Source organism: Leuciscus leuciscus, assembly GCF_965113295.1.
Source record: "Leuciscus leuciscus genome assembly, chromosome: 20".
Classification (NCBI taxonomy): domain Eukaryota; kingdom Metazoa; phylum Chordata; class Actinopteri; order Cypriniformes; family Leuciscidae; genus Leuciscus; species Leuciscus leuciscus.
In genome coordinates this window covers 35,397,880-35,421,277 of record NC_138744.1, presented here as the reverse complement: position 1 = coordinate 35,421,277, position 23,398 = coordinate 35,397,880, and the positions used below count along the sequence as shown (strand labels likewise).

At 38.8% G+C, this 23,398-nt stretch overlaps 1 protein-coding gene and 1 long non-coding RNA gene across 2 annotated transcripts in view; one reads left to right on the top strand and one right to left on the bottom strand.

Annotated features, from left to right (window-relative positions):
• Window positions 1-23,398, bottom strand: part of LOC309483423 — a 309,493-nt gene that overhangs the window by 89,340 nt on the left and 196,755 nt on the right. The gene's annotated exons all lie outside the window — the stretch shown is intronic.
• slc9a1a (solute carrier family 9 member A1a) overlaps window positions 1-23,398 on the top strand; it is a 69,459-nt gene that overhangs the window by 17,495 nt on the left and 28,566 nt on the right. Inside the window, exons 2-3 of the mRNA XM_082149217.1 lie at window positions 10,790-11,250; window positions 20,836-21,086. Coding sequence (XP_082005343.1) covers window positions 10,790-11,250; window positions 20,836-21,086 — 712 coding nt within the window. The remainder of the gene's footprint in view (window positions 1-10,789; window positions 11,251-20,835; window positions 21,087-23,398) is intronic.

Below are 23,398 nucleotides of genomic sequence, written 5' to 3'. Positions count from 1 at the left end.
AAGAACAGCGCTGTTATTAAATGACTAGTGAGAAATATTATGTAGCTTTTAAGTTGGTAACCATTACCATCACTTTTGGTAATTATAAAATGTGATTTTGAGGCAAAAAACAGAGAAATAATTAGTGTTTAACATATTGTTTAATATATTTATTTGCTTGGTCAGTGTCGTTGTGGGATTTGGATCTTTTGCTGTTGTCGGATGTAAGGACCTTTTAAAATAACTGAAATCATTTGGCGAAGTGAAATGGAGCTGTAATTCGGTCAAGACCTGCCTGAATTAATTACTTTAGCTGTGCGTTTTGCTGAAAATAATTGCACATCTTAGAACGTTTTGTCAACCAATCAGATTCAAGCATACAACAGCCCTATAGTATAAGGTCATTTGATGTTGTTTTCCCTGTAACTTGTAATCGTAAACATTAGCATGCTAAAAAGGTCCAACTTTACCCAAAAGAAAGTCAAACCGGTTGTTGTTGAGTCTGAATTGAGATTAGAACCGGTTTAGAAACTTATTTAAATCACCAAGAGCATCCAGAGACCGCATTCCCCACATGACGCCGGTAGTTTCAGTTGCACTTTAAATACATTTGCCTCGGCTTAGTGTTTATAGTTGTTGGGAGTTGTTTTATCATGAATGCCACCATCATTTATGTTTGTTTTAAACTTAATTTTTGCTCTTTTCTGGATACCGTTTAATTTAATTTAAAGGATTTGTTGTTGAGTGAAGGAAGATTGTTGGGATTTCACATTATTTCTGAATGTAATAATAAAATGTGAATTCTATACTGATGCAACTTATGTGATTTATTTAATTTTTTTCTCTCTCAACAATCCAATTTTGACCTCAACATTTTTGATTTTATAGTCAAGGTGCGACTTATTTTCCGTAAAATATGGTACTCGTCGCTGTATTTTGGTATGAAAGATTTGGCTCCTGAAAGTGTATGTTCAGCTGTGTGAATTTGAGCCAAGAACACACACTTGTTCTGTCCTTGTTGATCCTCTGCAGAACCCAGAAGTCCTGATTTAGAAGTGATTTAGTAGTGCGGTTCATCTTTGAGGAACAGTCTGGAGTCCTGTCATGCGTGTCGTTGCAGACATTGTTTTATAGTAATGATTGGAGATTTATGTCAAGCTTTACTGTCACTCCATGTGATAATTCATTACAAATGAAACATTTTCTTATTTAAGGGTCCATTTCATGTGCAGAAGAGATTGATGCACTATATATTTAGTAGGGATGTATGGGCTAATAATCGATATCGGTCGATAAAAGCAATTATTTTCACTATTGGCCATCAGCTGATTGTTTAAAGTCCCCCTGTGGTGAAAATCAAGTTTTTAATGTTGTTTATATGTCTATGTAGTGTTTTTAATATGCTTTAAGACAAACCATGTGCAAATTCATAAGTCGACACCATTGCTGAGTATGTTCTCCTTAAAACTGCAGTGAACCAAAGACTGTCTCAAAAACACTGGTGTTTCTGACGTCACAAACTACCTTGTAACCAATCAGATCAACGTGTGATAGTCAACGAGTGGATCTCTGAGCTGAGTGAGTGAGTGGAGGCGGGGTTCATTTGCATATTCATAGAACCGCGAATACTAAATGAGGCAAGGGTGTCGAGTTACATTCAAGATATTTTGAAAAGACATTTTTTTTGTTTATTTTGGTGATCAAAGATGAGTTTTAAGGGATAAAATGATTGACAGGGGAGACTTTAAAAACAGCCCGATTACATCCTGTCAATCAACAGGGTGCGGAAAAAAAGTGTCATACTGTGTGTGAGGAAAATTTCTCTTGTGTTGAATTTAGGGCAAGTTAACGCGACAATAACGCATTAACAGTTAAAAAAAAAAATAGCAACGTTAAAGCAGGCTCTATTTGACCCTATTAATCACTCGTAGTTCAAGTCAGGGTTGCCAAGTTGGCTAACTAACATTGTAAGTGTATAGTCCCTTTTAATTAACATCCATCTTTTTATCGTTTTTTCATCTCATCAGCAATTAACTAGAAAGATGTGCAAAAAAGTACGAACATGTGAAGTAAATGAGTTTTTTAGATCACAGCTTGTATGCAAGCTTCATTTCTGTAGCGCTGAGATGTTGATGTTTGTTATGTGCGAATGACCAGGTTTAATTGGATGTGCTCAGTGTGTGTGGTAACATGTTTACACTATCAGGCCTCACGCTGTTTTCTCTCGACACGTGCCGGTATGCTTATCATCCTCAAGACGCGTGGCACGCTGGCATCAGGCGATGGGCTCTGAATAATTCACAGTCTCCCGGGGGCTCATTGTTGGGTGTTCGAGGGGCCGCACTACAGGCGTGAAGGTTAAATGACCTCGTAATAGCTGAGGGATTCTGGCTCCTCTATTTTCAGTCTTTTTTTATATAACGCTGGTCTATAGGGATGGGCCCGACGAGCACAACCGTATCACAGTACGAGTAATTCTTTACCACGGTTTTATCACGGTGACAGTATCACAATATAGATTTTCGGTTACACTTATTTTGAGGTGTCATTGTTACAGTGTAATTATATGTTTACGTACTGAGTAATATTAATGAACTACATGTACTTACTGTAGGGTTAGGCTAGGATTAGGATTTGGTTGAGGGTTAGTTGCATGTAATTATGCATAATTTACTTTTATTACTATGGTAAGTACATGTAACATATGTAACAAGGACACTAAAATAAAGTGTTACCAGATTTTTTTAATTTATTTGTTTTTTTGAATGTTTTTGTCTTGATGATCCAGTAAAACTAAACTGAATTAATACAATTATGTATTTATTTATTTGATGATCCAGTGAAACAAAACTGTAGTGATTTTTTTTATATTTTTTTTATTATATTGTAATTTTCCAGTAGGCTATATTTTCTAATAATCCAGTGAAACCAAGCAAGTTATTTATTTATTTGTTTGTTTTATAATTGTTTGATAGTTTAGATTTTATTTATTTGTTTATATGTTAATTATTTATTTTAATTTTGATAATCTAGTGAAACTAAGCCAAACATTATTTGTTTGTTTAATTTTTATTTGTTTGTTCATTTATTATTTTTGGATAATCCAATGAAACTATAATTAATTTATTATCTTTTTTTGTTGATTATCCATATATCAAAATATTTTATTTTATTATTTGTTTGATTTTAATTTATTTTATATTAATATTATTTTATTTTTATTTATTTTTTATTACACAATGTAACAAAACGCAGGATTTGAACTATTTAACATGATAAATTGTCTCATTGCATCAAAGTATCAGTCTGCTTTTGAATGATTGTCAGTGGAGAAACATTAGAAACAACTTAATTTCCTCCATTAGCTTCTGGACCTTGTTAACCAGCTAAACAAGGTTTGAGCTGCAGAAATGTCCCTAAATGACTCCTCTCCTCCATTACTCCCTGATAAAGCCTCTCAGGCTCGAGGAGGTTTTAATTCAGCTTGTCTCCAGGGTCTTTTATCTGCTGACTGCTGTGCGTAGGTGGTTACGTAGACAATTGTAATGACTTGCTTCAGTTGAAATGAAGATTACGTCAGTCTTCAAATAAACCTCTTATTCATTACCGTTCCATAGATAGATTTAGGCCTGGTTCCACAGACAGGGCTTAGATTAAGCCTTGGACATTTAGATTAAGCCTTAGGACATTTAAGAAGCATATATATAAACCATTACTGGTGTGAATCAAGAGACAGAACAATAGCAGCAACATATTTTAAGATATGCCAATGAAAGTTGCTTTCAGTTGCATTTTAGTCTGGGCTAAGCTGAAACCTTGTCTGTGAAACCAAGGGTTAGTCATGAGGCGCGTTTCCATTACAGATTTGCGCAAAACTTTTGCGTTTTTTTTTTTTTTCTTCTAAATGTCGACAAAAAACTATTGCGAAATGATGGCGTTTCCATTAACCAATGTTATGCGATTAAAACGTCATTTTTTCCTCTCGCAATAAGTAATTCCAAAAACCATGGCAACGGACGTTGGTAGATTTATGTATATCCCAGACACTGCTCTGGCCATTATTATTCATCGAAGGAGACGTATGTGTGTTTTCCAAGGATTAATGGTAAGGAACGACCCTTATACTCAAGAGCGGCACATATGAGGTGTTTCTGGGTGTTTCTCCCTCATTTCGGCTACGAGGTCTTGATTGTGACATTTATTTGAGGTTTAGTTAATAATAAAGAGCTCTGTCTTGTATTCTGTCCAAACACACCGCGTCATCTAGCCTACGTCAGGTGACTGTAAATGCGCAAAAACTGTTTCCATTGCAGTTTTGCTAAATATTTCTTTTTCGAATTGCCTGAAAAACCACCTCAGCCGAGCGTGAAAACTTTTTTGCGATAAATGGGAGTTTTTGCGAAATTGACTTGTTTCCATTGGGTGTATTTTCAATTCGCAAACGCAGCTAGTGTCACATGTTTGACCACCGATGGACCGTTCAGATTGATTGAACTGTGTTAATCAGTCACGAGATGAGCGCAGATTTGTGTGTGTTTCTCAGGGCCCTTTCACACCTACCTTGTTTTGGTCCGGATTTTCGGACTTTTCAGTTTGATCCAAATCATAATTACAGGTGTGAACCCTCCCCCGGATCACGGTCCGGACCAAACAGACGACATTTGGTCCGACGAAAAGAGGCAGTCTCGGTCCGGATCAAACTGAACAAAGGTTTGGTTCGTTTGAATCGTTTCTAGTGTGAAAGCATTTTCTGTATGGTTCGGACTTTCAGACCATTTACAGGAAGCTCCGGTGGTTCCCGCGTAGCCTAAACAACTGAAGAAGAATATTTATGTGCAGATCTGTCAGTCCTGCCCACAGCGTTTCTTCCAGCTGATACACACACACACACACACACACACTTGTCCTGCGTCCTGCCGGCGACGATAAAATGTTCACACAACGAGGACGTTCATTTAGCGAATTTGAACTAGCCTCGAGTATAGTCGGTGCTGGAGGGAGTAATGCCGTAATAATAAAAGTATTCCCAGACGCACGTCTAATTACAAACCAATCAATGTCAAGATGCAGCCCACACAGATGATGACGACAGGACGCAAGTATGTCATGTAAAGTGCTTTAGTGCGCTCGCATAATTGCAATGTGAAACCAAACCAAAACTAACCGAATGTATACAAAGTATCAAAACATGACCTTTGGTTCAGACCTTCAGGTGTGAAAACGCCCTCAGAGAGTGTGTGTGTGTGTGTGTCCTTTAACTATTTCCTCGTCAATCTTGTTCTCACTGGTATGCTGTGTTACTTTCCATGAGTTAAGCCCCGTGTTTGTCTCCTGAAAACATTCAGCTGTCGAAGCGGTGCATGACTAATGCACTCAAAATATCTGAAGCCAGCTGCAACAAACCCCTTTAGTTCAGAAAAACTTCAGTGATAAAACCCTCACAGTTCAAACTAGAGCTTACGACAAACCAAAGATGATAGACTAGAAGTCAATCATTTGTTTGAGTGTTTTCGGCTCTCAAGAAAACAGTCTGACTGGCGTTATGTTCTTTGTGACCCTGTCGTGATGCTCTGACATTACTCTTCAACTCTGAGGTTCACAGCGGTTTCACATGTCAGCAGAGCAACAGCAGAGCAACAGCAGGACCACAGTTTCACACTGCTGTGCAACACAGCTGCGGCTTTACTCTGAAAATAAAGTGATTTTTATTGGGTTGGCTTTTGGATAGTTCCTTTATGGCCATGAAAAAGCTAGTCAAAATTATAACAAACTTGATTGTCATAAAATCTAATTAAGATGAGGAGAGGAAGAATTTGTATCCGGATGTTAATTAATGTTCATAGATTGTAAGCCAGACAGTGAAGTCAGACTATAACCTGCAAAACTCATCAGATTTACTGAACATAATGTGTTTGTGTGTCTGTCTCTTCCACCAGTTCACTTGTTGATTTATAAAAGCCTATATTGCAAAAAATTGTGTTTTAATACATTTAAAAAATGTTAAACATGCAAAAAAAAAATGTAATCTATATTATATTAAATTATATTATATTATATTATATTATATTATATTATATTAAATTAAATTACATTACATTACATTACATTACATTACATATTATATTTTATACCATGGGCTGTTTAAATACTCGATTCTGATTGGCTGGAAGGTGTGCAGTAAGTAAGGAATAATTGACGACAGGCCGTTGAATTATTAGAAAAATAATGCACACCCGAGGTGGTAATGCGGTCACGACGCGAAGCGGAGTGGCCGTTACACCTCGGGTGTGCATTATTTTTCTAATAATTCAACGGCCTGAAGTCAATTATTCCGCTTATACTACAGTTACCACACCTCGAAACATTGTTCAGATTATGTATTTCAAGACGTTTGTAAAGTTTTTGTCATTAAAACGCTCTTGTATGTAGGACTAATTTCTTACGCATCTAATCCCATGCCTTCGTTGCTAATTCCAAAACGTCATTTCAGAGTTAGTAACGGAGGTTTGAGCCGCTGATAGCAGACTAATGCTGGGGACACACGACTAGCTGACACATTCTCTGACTGTTTTCATCGACTGCAGCAGATTTTAAACACCGACTTTGAACACAGACTGAACGCGCTGAACACTCGTTCGGGCATGATCAGTCATAAGTATCAAATTACATTCATAACCGGCCTTAAAGTGTGTTCCCGGCTTTATGCAGTTATTAATGCAGTTATTAGAGAGAGATGTTGCAATAATGAGACAGAAAAGCATGTGCGTCAATATTATTATTTATTAATTAATTCAATTCGTTTTAATTAATTCGTTCATTCTTTTTTTCTTTCTATTATTGACAGATGACAGACTAGCCAAATAAATGAAACCCAAAGCCCTTTTAACAAGTAGGCCTATCAATAATTATTTATTTGTTAAATTATCTGCAATAAAAATCCGTGCTGCAGGACTATCCATTTATTTAGCCTATATTCAGTTTAATTTTCTATTGATTAGATAGGACTTTATAGTTTATTTATTCAAATTAAACTGCATGTTTCTATTGATTGTGAAGCTAGACATTGAAAATTGCAGATCAAGCGCATGGGGCGAAATGCTTTTTCTTGTTATGAATTGTATCCTATTTTCCGTTATTACAGTTGACTACGCGAAGTGATATGGAACGGTAATGCGGTCAAGACCTGCCTGGAACTACTTTAGCCGTGCGTTTCCCTGAAAATAATGCACACCTTAGAACGTTCGTCAACCAATCAGATTCAAGCATTCAACGGCCCTGTAGTATAAAACCCTTTAATGCACAGGTAGTTCCAGTCAGTTTGATTACAGTTACAGTTCGAAATGAATCCGCTAATATAAACATTGGTAACCATAGTAACACAGTTACACTTGCAAGCAGAGTGAGAGACTCATATGAAAACGTTTATTTAGGTAGGCTAAATGGATGATTTTTGCATATCGTTTAATTTGTATGGTGAATATGGCAATTTTGAGAAATGGGCCCAGGCACAAGACGAAAAAGAAGACTTGTTGTATGACAAAAAGCGGCACAAAGAATTAAGAATAAATAAATGACATGATTAGTTCAAATAAAGATTGCCTTGTCACTGTCAGTGTTGCCTGTCATTCATAAATAATTTTAATAAATCCATTAAAGAATCATTAAGTTAGCTATATGCTTAAGCAACGAGGGGACTGTAGCTGCTAGACTTTAAAGAGACGCACACAGGTAACGTTAACTCGCACACGCATCTCTCTCTCTCTCTCTCTCTCTCTGTTCCTTCTCTTTCAGTTCTCTGTCTCTCTCTTTTAATAATGAATTTAAATAAATGTGATAATTCATTCAAATAAAAGCAATCCGATGGCTCTACTTTATTTAAAGTGGACGGAGTGCTAGAACTAACGAGCCGTAACTTAAGAAAATAACCGTCATTTTTACACGTCTGTTAAAAAATTACACTGTGAACATCAGTTACAGCTTTAACTTGTTTTTAACTTGGAAAATAACCAAGGTATAAGCGGGATAATCCACAGCTAGCCATGCATTAAAGAATTTTAATGCACTTCGTAGAGGCAACCACCCTCCGCTTCGCGTCGGGCGGTTCTTCGCCTCTACGTCGTGCATTAAAATCCTTTAATGCATGGCTAGCTGTGGATTATCCCTTACATATTATATTATATTATATATTTAGTGATGCACTGAAATTTCGGCTACCGGAAATATATAGGAAAAATAAAATAACTCTGTTTCAGCCATTCAATGTTCATTACTCGTTAATTAGCTAAAAAAAAAAAAAAAAACTATAGAGAGGAGCATTTTAATAAATAAATGCACTAAATTACATATTCATGATATTTTTACTTAAAGGTACAATATGCAAGAATTTTTGCCGCTAGAGGGCGCTACATTCCAAACAACAACAACGGCGTAGCTTGATGACGATGTGAAGGAGCGTGGAATGATGGGAACTGTCGTTTTAAACTCCACCGTGGATGTAAATCAGTCAGACGGGAATCGAAAAATCATGTTCATGGATGAGGCTAAGTTCTATTTTTATAAATGTTGCGTTTAATGACATGCTTTTTGTGGCGAGGGGGGCGTGGTTCAGCGCGGTCTGTGATGGGAGAGAAAAGAGACGAGCAAGTAGGTCAAGTGCAAATGCACCTGTGTCTTATTGCAGTGATCGGCGTGGAGAGACCGCTTATAAGCCGCGCTGGAACGAGAGAGAGACTGGAGAGAAAATTGGACGCAGAGGAAGAAAACCGGTGGATCCAAGCTCTCATTTTTGAACTGTTTTGTGCCGTCGCGGTTGCCACAGTGAATGCGCGTTGTGCGCGGCTTTTGTTTGTTTTGCTTTATTTTAATAAAGTACGAGTCCCAGTCACGACGACGCGTCTTCTTCCTTCCTGACTCTTAAACCTCATCACACTTTTATTTCATTAAAATGAATTAACCGCAAGAAAAGTAAGGTTTAATACTTCATAGATGTTACTGTATTTGTTGAATTCATTGTTGTGATAACGCTGCGCAGTTTTACATGTTCTAAACAATTGTTGTAAAAGTACATTCGAACATGCCCACATCATTTGCCAAAATACTGATTAATCTTTATGTATAACACATGCTATGTTTATTTACATGGCCATAAACACCAGACGTGATAAACAATGTCAATAAACTAAACACAAATCTAAAGCAATAATACTTTCCTTACATAAACATAACTATTACCGAATGCTACATTTGGAAAATATAAAATTAAGCATGCTTTGTCGACAGAACCAGCTGCAATCGGTAAAGAATAATTGTGTCCCATAACGACTGCAAGAAACAAGCTAAAGTTTGTAGCTTGATAGACGCTACAACTACAACTTTCGCATTTGTCCAGGACTCCACGCTGTACGAGCGGAAACCGAGGGTAACGCGGATATGACGCAATTGACTGGCGACTCCCAGCTCCCCCCTGCTCTAACGCCCCGTTTCCTTGGTTAAAATCGCAATTTTCTCACGATTTAAAAATAGTTGGAAACATTTGGGATATTGTAAGTAATCAACTTAACAAAATATATAACACTGGCCTTGAGATTTTGGGATATTTTAATGCAAAATTCTTACATATTGTACCTTTAACCGGTCTTTAATTAATGAATGTTCGATAAATCTTTCATAAAAACAAGTTTTTATTACAGCCACCATTTAAATGTTTATATTTGAACAGCGAATTGAAAAACATCATTACAAAGATGATATAAAACTGCCTTATGTGCAATTTAAATGACTAATTTATTTAATTTTATTATTAAATAAACTATTTTTGGTCTCAGTTTTCGGCTAGATTAAAACATTCATTTTGGTTTCAGTAAAAATAAATTTTGGATACATCACTAATTACATTTACATTCATGCATTTGGCAGACGCTTTTATCCAAAGCGACTAACATTGCATTTTAAGGTACACATTTACATTCTTATCAGTTCCTGTCAGTTCTTGCTTTCCCTGGGAATCGAACCCATGACCTTGGCGTCGCAAGCGGAAACTAGGGCTGTCACTTTACGTTCGAAAATCGATTGCACAATCGATCGGACCAACCAACACAAGTTTCGAAAACGAAAATAGGGAATCGATTTTAACGGCCTTCTCTCGGAGCGCGTCCAGCTCGTCACGATTCGCCCGCAGCGAACGCGCGTCACACACCAACTGCAGGCTCTGCCTCTGACACACACACACATAACAACAAATTATACTTCTGCATAATGTGTCTCTTTTTACTACAAAACTGTGAATTCTGCCAGTATTCAGGCAGTCTCATGCATACAGATACAGATTGGGGCTAGAGTCGCCTACATAGGCGAAATTTGTTTGACATTTCTAACCGTAAACACAGCCATGCTGAAGCCTGCTGTAATGTTTTTCATTGATGTTATGGCAGTCCACTCTGCTTATTGTTTTTCGAGAATGTTGCACACCTGTTTGTCATTGTGCACGAAACTTCACGCCAAGAAATCATCAGAAATACTATTGCTGACTTGTGTGCGTCTCAAGCGCCCTCTTTACGTTCGTCCTAATGCCTGTTAGTCGTCCGTGGATTTGCCTATATTTGCCGTTTAAAATGGAAACGTCTTTAGATATGGAAAATCGATTTTACAATCGGTCCAATGTCGACCAAGATTTTCACAAAAGTGACAGCCCTAGTAGTGCCAACGCTCTACTGTTTGAGCTACAGGAAAGATAGCCGTAGATTTAATAATTAAAATGATAATTTTAATTAGCATCTGTCTTCATTGATCCTTGTGTTTCTTCCTCTTGTAGGGTTCCACCTGATCCCCCGTTTGCCCTCTATCGTGCCGGAGAGCTGTCTGCTGATCGTGGTGGGTCTGCTGGTCGGTGGTCTCATTAAGGTGGTCGGCGAGGTTCCCCCGACGCTGGACTCCAATATATTCTTCCTCTACCTTCTGCCTCCCATCATCCTCGATGCGGGATATTTCCTGCCCATACGACCCTTCACTGAGAACCTGGGCACCATTCTCATGTTTGCGGTGGTGGGGACCCTGTGGAATGCGTTTTTCGTGGGTGGTCTTCTGTACGGTGTGTGCCAGCTGGCGGGTGATGACCTGGCGCTCGTGGACCTCCTGTCGTGTCTGCTGTTCGGGACCATCATCTCAGCCGTGGACCCTGTGGCCGTGCTGGCTGTGTTTGAAGAGATCCACATTAATGAGCTGCTCCACATCCTGGTGTTCGGAGAGTCTTTACTCAATGATGCCGTCACTGTGGTGAGTACACTGAACCTTATAATTATATAAATGAGAGAGAGAGAGAGAGAGAGAGAGAGAGCGAGCGTGTGTATACACTCACCGGCCACTAGAACCTCTTTTGCCTTCAGAACTGCCTTAATTTTTCGTGTTAAACCAAGGTGCTGAAACTCCCAGTGTAATCCGCCACACCATTACATCACCAGCATCCTGAACCGCTGATACAAGGGGGGATGGATCCATACTTTCATGTTGTTTGTCAAATTCCGACCCGACCATCTGAATGTCACTGCAGAAATCGATACTCATCAGACCAGACAGCGTTTTTCCACTCTTCTGTTGTCAGTTTTGGTGAGCCGGAGTGAATTGCAGTGTTCTTCTGCTGCTGTGGTCCGTCAGCTTCAGGCTATGTTGATCACTCAGAGATGCTCTTCTGCAGACCTCGGCTGTAACAAGTTACTGTTGCCTTTCTATCAGCTGAACCGGGCTGGCCGTTCTCCTCTGACCTCCGGCATCAAGGCATTTTCACCCACAGAACCGCCACTCACTTGATATTTGCTCTTTTTCGGATCATGGTTGTGTGTGCGTGAAAACCCCAGTAGATCAGCAGTTTCTGAAATAAATACCAATACGAGTCACTCAAATCCCTTTTGTTCCCCCATCGTGGTACTCAGATCATCTTGACCGTGTCTACATGCTTAACACGCATTTTAGCACTTCCAGGTCAATGTCAATGGGTTATTTGAATGGGTTTTTAGTTAAATGCTTGAAATAAGGTCAGTGGTGAACACACAAGCTCAAAATATTTTCACGTTTTTTTCTACAATATAAAATACATCAGTAATACCCTCTTGTTATTGATTTTTTATAAAGCTGACGTAAACTCATCTACTCACTAAGTCTGCCTTCACAGCCTTGCTTGTGTTTATAATCATACTCTTACAAACTACTTGAACTTTCAGGGAAAATGTTTTTAAACAGACTGAAAGAGTTGACTGAAGCTTAGTGATGGTGAAGTTGAAGTCATGTGACCATGGTGTAGTACGTTCGTTTACAGCCTACGTTTAGCTTTCGACTCCTGACGATTATATTTACGCTTCAAAATTCATAAAGTTGTGTTCATTTGTGCACTGCAAAAAAAGATTTTCTTACTTATTCTTACTTTCTTACTTATTTTTGTCTTGTTTCCAGTCCAAATATCAAAAAGATTCGTAAATCAAGATGCATTTACTAAAGTAGTAAAATGCCATAAGATATTAGTTCTTGTTTTCTGGGCAAATAAATCAAAATTAAGTGAGTTTTTACTTAAAACAAGCAAAATCATCTGTCCTTGGGGTAAGAAAAATAATCTTGTTTCTGTTTGAATTAACATTATTTTTCTCACCCCATTGACAGATAATTTAGCTTGTTTTAAGCAAAAACTCACTTAATTTTGATTAATTCCCCCGGAAAACAAGACATAATATCTTATCTAATTTTACTTATCTAATTAAATGCATCTTGATTTAAGAATTTTTTGATATTTGGACTGGAAACCAGACAAAAATACTAAGTAAGAAAAGCATTTTTTGCAGAGTGAAGATTATCACGATTAACAAACCATTTAAGAATCATAAGCTTTTTTTATTCACAGACATTATTTTCTGCAATAATCCAAAAGCCAATGGAAATAACCTTATTGGGGTTTTGTCGAGGGAACCAGGGTGATGCTAACTTCCGGGTTTGCCTACAGAAATACGCTATCCCTGCACCAATCAGGCACCCTGCTATCAGCTATTGTAAAAGCATATCGGTCAGCCACTTGTCTCTGGATGATATATGAGATCGTTCCAGTCCTTCACTGTCTGTGAGAATCCACTGCACACTTGTTCACTCTCACAGCTCAATTTATCAGGTGATCAAGCGCTTTTGAGAAGGCATCTTGTTTCCATTACCTCAACTGTTTTTCCTCAACGATTTGACCTCATGCTTTGAATGAGCTTCTGTCTCAAGTGGTCTATTGAACAAATGACACTTAGAAGGTGAAGTAGTCAAACATGATTTCAGGCGATTGTCCAGTTCTTCACATCTCAGCTGGGAAGCGGTTAACCAATGTTTACTGATACTATTCAATGTTTACTGACATCCCATTTGGGATACATGTGTTTAAGCCTCTCGCTGCAGGAGTCGGTTCTCACGGTCTCCCCCTCTTGGAGACCAATTGACATGCTCTAAGCCCATGAATTTGAGCATATTGACATCATGTCCCGCAGGGTTAAAATGCCTTGCGACTGATGATTTATCATCATTCTTTCTGATAGCGCATTTGTGCTCAAAAATTCGGGTTTTGAGTTGTCGCTTAGTTTTGCCCACATAAAGCAGCCCACCAGGGCACATCAGTAAATACACAATAAAAGTGGATAAACATGTGATTCTGCCCTTTACTTTGTATATCCTGCCTGTTTTTGGATGTGTAAATAACTTTTCTGTGAGCATGAAATTACATGCTGCACAGTTAAAACACTTAAAATTGCTGTGTGGAATTTTAAAGGGAAAAGGTGACTGGGTAGGTGCAGGGAGATCCGATCGCACTAACCGGTCTCTCAGGCTGGATGCTCGTTTATAGAAGCTACGCGGCGGATCCTGAAAAGTGTGACCTATGTCCGGGTCACTGCTTAGAATGTAGGGGTGTCAAAATTAATCGTTTCTACGATGCATCGCGATGCAGACGAGGACGATTCGGTATCGGTTCAGTAATAGACCATAACCGGTTATAATGTACTGACGCTTTTCTTACGTCATTTGTCGTGTACGTGCTTTGTTGCGGTAGCATACAATGGCAGAGGGAGGTGAGACGCGAGTGAGAGAAAATTAAAAATGCTCCAACTACTTTAAAAGCCAACATCTGGGCTAGGGCTGGGTACCGAACTTCGATACTTTTATGGTATCGAAAAAAATACTCCAATTCTATGAGTATCGAAAAATTCTTTATCTTTCGGTGCCAAATTTCGGTTCCATCTGAGCGCGTAAGCGCAAGCTTATCTGTCCTCTCTGCATATTGACAAAGAGCGGAGCTCCGACCCACACACACACGGAGAGGTGCGGACGGATTAAACTGTTTGCAGTTTTGCTGAAGTCACAGAGAGTCACGGTTGGTCTCAAGTGTGGTAACAGTTTTTTAAAACTTCACGCAGACAGCGTTTGCTGCGATATGATATTAATTTAATGGCGAGCAGAAAGCGGTCGCGGTGCTGTTGACGTTACACTTCCTCTTACTAAACAAGCAGCCACAATGGTGTTTTCTCTCCCCTGATGACTGACTGACAGGCAGTCATTTTATTAATGTTAGGCTATGTCTACATTAATCCGGATACATTTGAAAACGGCGTTTTCGTTTATAAACGCTCTCCGTCCACACTAGCGTTTTCAGGCGTTTTCGGACGTTTCAGTGTGGATGAGAAACTTTTGAGAAACGCCTGAAAACGCTTAATTCACCTTACTGCGCATGTGTTAATCCCCACCAAAGATCACTGATATGATTCAGATGGAAAAATAAATAATGAAGTTATCGCGCAATTCGTCTGACAGGATAATTTTATTTAGTAAAATATCTCACCATTCACTGATGCGGTCCAGGTCGCACGCAGTCACCGTATGTTTGGTCTAAAACGCAACTGCTCTCATGTATAGGGACGTCCCGCGTGACGTCACGCCATTTGGAGCAGCCATCTTGACGGAATAGAAAATGCTAAACCGCTGGTGATAATACAGCTCGTCGCGAAATATTCATCTATTGACCAACCTTTGCGGTGATGATTGAAAAATCCTTCCCCGCTGGCGTCCAAATCAAAGAGTTGCTGATCCATCCGGACTCGTGATACCGATAGCCTGCTAAGCTTTTGTATGCTTTTAATGAAGCTCCGGTATAGCGTGATGGGAAGTGAATAAGATAGCTGTAACGTTAAATGTCACCGAACTCAATGTCAGGAAGTTTTTTTACACATGTAATGCCTGTAAAAAGAACTTGTGGTGCTTCATATGGATCTATGATTCCTAATTATTTGATCTTCCTCTTGTATATTTCTTTTTATGATGACATGACGTGAAGAGTTAGCTGACGGCCGCTGCGCTAATAATAGATAGTGGCCAGTGACCGCGACGCTGAAGTGTGTCGAGAACAAATGAATAACATCAGTGCGAACCACGAAAATGTATTTATTTGGATTAAATATTTAAATATTACATTTTAATCATTCTGTGTCATTTTTCAATGTCAGTCTTTTCACTATTTACATGTTTATGCCCAAAATGCTATAATATTCAAAGTAGTTGACTGTCGTTCTCCTCTACCCTGTGTACATTATTGATTAAAAAGTCGTTGCAGGCACCTCGCGAGCATTCATTCATTCAACTATTTTAAAAGACTGGAATGAACACCAGCACACACAAGCAATCTTTTTTATAGTCAATTTAATAATAAAAAATGTAACAACAGGTTTGAAATGTCAGAAAGAGAAAAAAAACTTAATGGGAAGACGAGCATAGGACTGCTGCAGCTTAGTGGATAAATATATTTAGCCTATTTATTATTAAGATTGCACAGTTGGAAAGAAAATATATTTATAGGAACATTTCAGCAGGCTCAAGATAATTAATACAGTGACCATTATTCATTATTTTAATCAATTCGCAGCCATAAAACGTGATAATCCGCATTCTCATGTATGTGCGCTTGTGCAATAGTATTCCGTCAAAATGGCTGACACGCGGCTAGGGGTCACGTGACTGGGAGATCCCTATTGCCGCGTTTTCAAATGTATCCACTATGGAGTGCGTTTTCAAAAAAGCTTCATTTTCATTAATAAAAACGCCGTCTCCGTGTGGACGGAAGGCCAAAACGGAGAGAAAAATATACGTTTTGTGGACATGCTAAGTGAGTAGTTTTACCAGATTTTTTATTTTATTTTGATAACTGTTTTGATTCACAATTAAGGTGGAAAATAAAAGCTTTGTGTTTAATGTATTTTTGTTGATGTTGAAATTAATTTTAAAACATATGGTATCGAAAAAAGTATCGTTAGGAATCGGTATCGAAACTGAGGTATCGAAATTGGCACCGGATCGAAAAATTCTGAACGATGCCCAGCCCTAATCTGGGCACATTTCGGCTTTTATGAACAATGTGGTAAGCACGACCTGCAGAAGACACGCGCTGTGTACGCTCATGTCACGCACAAATAGAATATGCAGGAGGTAATACCACTAACTTGATAAACCACGTTAGCCGTTTTTACCCCGAGCTGTTATCGCCCGGCAGAGTCTGACTGCTTTAGAGTAAGTGGATGAGCTCCGTCACCCGAATCCGCAGCCAAAAACAAATCATCCATCCGCCCCAATAACTTTCTCTGATTTAAGTATCCGCACCCGATGGTCAAATTACAATTATTCTGTGTTGTTACGCGTGATTATAAATGGATGATCATCACTTTCAACAGCGGACTCGGCGACGGTTGATGCGCGCATCTTTAATGGTAACATAATACACTGATTAATGAGCGCTGCTTTTAAATGAACATTTCTTTAAAACAAAATTTATTTGACAGATTTTCCTTTTCTTAGTGTCATAAACAAGCTTTAATCCCTTGAAACTTAAACTGGAATGTCACTGTTTCTGTCACTGCAACTTCCCGAACAGGCGAGCACATGCGCGCACACATCACTTTTGAAGTAAAATTTAAAATTGAGGATGCGGTGCATCGTAATGCATCGTGATATCGAATTGAACCGGATCGATGACATAATAATCATAATCGAACCGAACCGAACCGTGAGACCAGTGTCGGTTCACACCCCTATTAGAATGTGCCAGTGGCGATGCACAATATTCTTCAAGCTATTTGAAATCTGACCATAAGTGGATACAAATGTAACTGTAGTGTTGTTAGAGCTATTCTGATCGATACGTTTGGTCATCAAATCAGCACGTTGGATACTCTAACCCTAAGCAAGAAGTCTGTACAATCACCACAAAAGTACTAAACTAACTGACAACTATCGTACTAACTAATGGCTATCTATCTAACTAAATGGGAGCACTTTACCGTAAGGTCAATAAATAGTTAATTGAATAGTTAGTTAAACTAACATTAAAGGGGTCATGAACTGGCTTTTTTATATATTTTTTTTATATTGTTGTCTGAGGTCAACTTATGACGTTCGCTTGGTTTATAATAGGCTATTTTCTACCCTGGTTTTGAGCCTAGCTCTTTTTTTATGGGCGTGCCACATTAGCCGCGTTTCCACTGTCGGGCCAGGGCCGGGCCGTGCTAGTGCGTGCCAGGGCCAGTCGCGTTTCCACTGTCACTTCCGGGGCTTGATCGGGGCTTACTCAGGGCCAACGGCCAGGATTTCTGGCCCGTCGAATACCTTGGGCCAGAGCGGGCCAGCTCGGGCTAGAGGAGTGGTTACGAACAGAGGCGGAGTATACCTGAGTCGAGAGACGGCAGCGCCGGATGATTCTGTCAGCATTAAAGACTTTTAAAATAATTTAACTCGCGTTCATGTTTGAATGCCTTGTGTTTGTGATGCAAAAGACTATGCGCGCTAACCGTTACCATAGTAAACATAGTAAACGCTTGAAGATTACGCATAGTAAAAAAACATACGCTTGAAGAAATCCGACCAATCATAAAGGCTATCACAGTCATGTTTTTATTTTATCTGTCAGTAGCCCACGTCTCGTCTCTTTATACCGGACTATCATAAAATAAAGCAACTTTTTTTTCGGGAGCTTCCTCTGTGCAGAAACGAGGACGTTATAAAATACATCGTTGCTGAACTTGCTAAGCTAAGCATTCAGTGAACAACACTTCAAGTTCGGGAAAAAATAAAAAAGTTGTGGGCGCAGTACAAGGCGATTAAAACGCACAATGGACAAAGCGGTGCCCAGAGAAGGAACTTTCCATGGTTCGACTTGATGGACGGTGTGCTGGGTCACCGTCCATCTGTTAGTGGAGAGACAAGTCGGGACACTATGGCAGCCGCGGACGGTGAGTTAATACATGCTATCTTCTTAAAATCTAAGTTTTCTAACTTCCTGCCTGAATGAACATCATAATTCCCGCTGAAATGGGTGGGGTTGTATGACGTTTGATCCAGGAAGGCGTGTTAAGGGCGGGGTTTAGGGCAGCGCTGCAGGGCTAATGGCCCGGCAGTGGAAACGCAAGCCCGGTGCTTGAGGCCCGAGGCCACTGGCCCGGCTCGGCTCGCTGTTAGCCCTAGCCCGGCCCTGGCCCGACAGTGGAAACGCGGCTATTGAAGACTTGGAAGTAAATGCCCACTGCTATGATTGGATAACAGTTTTGCATATTATAATGAGCTTCATGTAATGCACGAATCGGTGGGCGGGGCTAAACAGGCAGTGTTGAAGTAGGCGTTGATCTTATTCTGCGGAGGCGGGGTTTGATACCCTTTGACGTCATAGATCCACACTTTGAAAAACCTGTCGTTCGCTGTGCCTGGTGTCAATACAAGCTTTTATTGGACTAACAAGGAAGTTTTCAGTTCTGAAACTTACAAAAGCTCAAGGAAAATATGATTTCTCAGTTCATTACCCCTTTAACACTGAGCAATACATTTATTACAATACTTTAAATACTAAAGTCATTTTTTGGTCATACAGATAAGAGTAATGCAAACTGTAAAGGGTCTACTTTTATTTCTGTAAACTCACAATAGCAACAAAATGTTGTGCTTTTGTAAAATAATGAAAACTATCAGGATGCGCTTTCTCCCGTCCCGGTCTCAGTGAACCGAATCTCAGCGTACACTTGCCTCACAGACACTAGAAATATATCTATAGAAAGCTTGAAATGTCTACTTTTAAATGAACCAATTTGAATGGAAAATAAATATTTTCAGATTATGTAATCCGTATGAAACGTACATATTACTGCGGAGATTGACGAGTCAGTATCATCGACTTAATCTCAGCAGCCGAAAAACACAGAAAACATTCATAATCATTATGTTTGCCGGTGCGCTGTGGCAAGCTTTATGCGTGCGTTTGAGCGCTGATTAGGCTATGAATTATATACAGGGTTCCCACGGGTCCTTGAAATCCTTGAAAGTTTGTGAATCTGAAAAAAAAAATAAATAATCATAATTATTTATATAATTATATAAATAATTTTTTGAGCACAAATGCGCTATCAGAAAGAATGATGATAAATCATCAGTCGCAAGGCATTTTAACTCTGCAGGACATGATGTCAATATGCTCAAATTCATGGGCTTAGAGCTTGTCAATCGGGAGAGAACCGCCTCTTGTAGCGAGAGGCTTAAACGCATGTATCCCGAATGGGATGAATGAAGATCTGTCACTAAGTTGTTTCTTATAAATGGAACACTAATATGTGTATTGTATGTTAATTTTTTTATATGTATAACAATTGTTATCTTTCATTAATGGACTGTTTGAAACATTAGTGGCATTATTGGACTGGATATCACTTTAACATCATTGGCTGGTATTAATATGGGTGTGTCAATGGGTGTGGGCATATAAGATTGGCTACATTGTTACCTTGTTGCACACTGAAGGCGGCACGCGCCGAAACACGTCTGTGCAAATAAAAGTATATATATGCATAGTGCGGCCTCTCTCCTACTTTATACAGGCTTCTTGCTTAACATAAGAATATCTGCAAACATCCACATTTAGTATTTCATTTCTGAGCTACACAGCATCAGACTCCTTATGAAATACAGTCAATAGTATCAGTAAACATTCTTTCAATAAACTCAATAAACATTGGTTAACCGCTTCCCAGCTGAGATGTGAAGAACTGGACAATCGCCTGAAATCATGTTTGACTACTTCACCTTCTAAGTGTCATTTGTTCAATAGACCACTTGAGACAGAAGCTCATTCAAAGCATGAGGTCAAATCGTTGAGGAAAAACAGTTGAGGTAATGGAAACAAGATGCCTTCTCAAAAGCGCTCGATCACCTGATAAATGGAGTTTTTGAAAATAAACATAAATATATACGGGTCCTTGAAAGTGCTTGAATTTATTTTCTGCAAGATGTTTTCTGGGAAAAAATCCATATTATTCTCTCCGGTCCGCTAATGTGTTATTTCGCCAACACTACGTGGCCTATGCATACTAGCTTGCTTGCTTGTTTTACGTTAGTTACAGGCATTTGCCCAAATATTTTATTTATTGTAATGTTTAATTGCTTTGCTTTAAGATAATGTAAATCCATGAGGCAAGAAAAACTTAAAAGCATATTCGTATACAAAACTTCTGGTTACATTAGCCTAAGCTCCTTTAAAAAGAAATCCATGCAAAAGCTCATAACAGATCATTTTAGAGTACAGTATAGGATGTACCGAATATTCTTCAGTTTTATGTAAAACAGAAATATGATGAATAGAATATTGATCATATGGCAAAAAAAAAGAATAAAAAAAAGATTGTGACTGACTTTAAAATTGTAGCACCAGTCTTGAAGAAAATAATTAGATGACTAACTTTTAAGACTAGTCTAAGCAGTTTATGCAACCGGCCAACATTGTGTTCATTTCTGATGCACACTTCCTGTTCTTCTTCTTCTTCTCTGTAGGTGCTGTATCATCTGTTTGAGGAGTACCACAGTGTGGGTACGATCACTGTCACCGATGTGTTCCTGGGTGTCGTGTGTTTCCTGGTGGTGTCGTTGGGTGGTATCGCGGTGGGCGCCATCTACGGCATCCTGGCGGCCTTCACGTCACGGTTCACCTCGCACACCCGTGTCATCGAGCCCCTGTTTGTCTTCGTCTACAGCTACATGGCTTACCTGTCCGCGGAGGTGTTCCATCTGTCCGGCATCATGGCGTAAGAGACCACTCACTGTCTTCTGTAGAGCTGCTTTATTGTTGAATTGAGTTTTTCACAATTGATTAACTAACTTGAATCAACACTTTACTAAATTGAGCTGAATAATGACTAGGGATGCACTGATAGGATTTTACCGCTATTTCGTTTACTTATTTGAACTTTTATTGTTAAAATTGATTACTCGATAAAGATTAGCAAAGCCTTTATATTGGCCTTTTCATGCTATATCTGAAATGCCAATGGTTTAAAGGCGACATATCATGCTAAATGCACTTTTTTAGCCCTTAAATGCATTTTGTTGTATATTTGGAGTGTTTAGAAGTACAGAAAAGTTGAAATTATTCTCTTCAGGTGCTTCGTTGATATCTTTATATTCTGTTTTGGTCATATTTTTCAACCGGTTCAGATTTTTCTGTTATCTATGACGTTTTTTGAACTATCACGTCACAGTATTTGCAGCGGAACTGCCAAATAAGGACATTGACTTCCGGCCCAACACTTCCAGCAATCCGCCATTATTATTTCTCGCTGCAATTTTGTAGTCCAAGCTAAAGGATGCAGAAGTTACGAGAGGGTAAGTTAAAATGTTCGGTTGTTGGATGTAGTAACCCACACGCTTCATTACACCGTCTAATGTAGATGAACTGCCGCGCTTGTGACAGGGCGCATGTTTAACTGAAAGAACGAGCAGAGAGAGAGACACGGTCGCGCGCGTGCTCACTCTCTCTCTTCAGAGCCAGGCGAAAGTGTAAACAAGACTTCACCGTCTCCAAACTAGACGCTGTCTTGCTCTCTCTCCCTCGGACATATTAATCAAAATAAATCGACACGGTGGTAAAAGGTCGGAAGACCAAAGTTTCATGTGTAAATACAGTACACACCATTGCGATACATCCATATGAAGACGTTGTTCTGCAGGTTCGTCGTCTTCATTTTCATCTCGCTCCGGCTCTGGCTCGAACATGTAAGGCTGGCTGGACAAGTCTTCCGTTGTTGACATTTTGTTAATAACGTGTGTATAAAAGTTTCTGTGCGCTAGATAATCCTATCTCTGCTACCAGACTACAAAAATGGCCGAACGGGGTGGAGTTGAACCGAGTGTCACCGCTACAACCTGGAGAGGGGGCGGGGTATGAAGTGTCTCAATATTATTTAAAGAGACCGCACCAAAACGAGTTGCTTTCAGAAGCACATTAGAAAAGGGGTAGAAAAGGGGCCTGTGGAGCTATAATAATGAGGAATTCAGACCCAAGCATTGCAGTTCCGCTTTATATAGACTACAAATGTATGATTTATATGTAAAAAGGAACAATTTAAAAGCATGATATGTCTCCTTTAAATTGATCAAAAATCTGCCTATAAATATCAGTGGCTGATACACCATAAATACAGCTGAATTCATGATATAATTGAAGAATTGAGCAAAATTAATACATTTATTTTCCTTTTTATTACTGTGAAGTTATTATTTGCGGGAAAATGACAAAGACATTTTTTATTTGAAATAACATGTACAGATTATTCATGCATAATGCATCAGGGATATGCATTAATTGTAATATTTCATGTTGATTTAAGCGTTTAATTTCTTTAATATTTCAATTTAGTTATATGCGTCGGGTGCCTTTTGCAGGAGACTGAATTGCACAAGAGTTTTATCTGTTTCTGACTAAATGATAAAATCAATAAACAGGGCCAGATGAAACAGGTCAGAACTGGTATTTCTCCAATTTGAAAGCATCCAGTGATTTAACAGCTTGTCGCTGACACTTGACTTATAGTCTAAAGGCTTTTGGATTGACTATTTCTTCGAGGCTCGTAAGTAAAAGGCTGTCAGAGCTCGGTCAATACTCCGGTGCTGAAGACGGCTCTCGGTTATTATGACCTGGTAGATGATAAAAAGAGTCTGAGGCTCTGACAGGCCTGGAAACAGAGCAGTAATTCACAATGTGTCTCAAGGTTATCAAAACCGTTCCAGTTTCGTGCCCAGTAAATGGGCAGTATAGTTAATAATTATTTAACTGTTAATTTTTGGGGTCAGTAAGATTTTTTTTTTTTTTTTTTTTTGAAAAAAATAAATACTTTTGTTCAGCAAGGATGCTTTAAACTCATAAAAATTGACAATAAAGTAATTTATAATGTTACTAAACAATTTTGTTTCATATTAAATGCTGATCTTTTGAACTTTCTATTCATCAAACAATCCTGATTATTTTTCTTATTTTTTTTAAGCACAGTTTCCTCAAAAATATTAAGCTGCACATCTTTTTTTCAACATTGATAATTATTGTTTCTTGAGCAGCAAATCA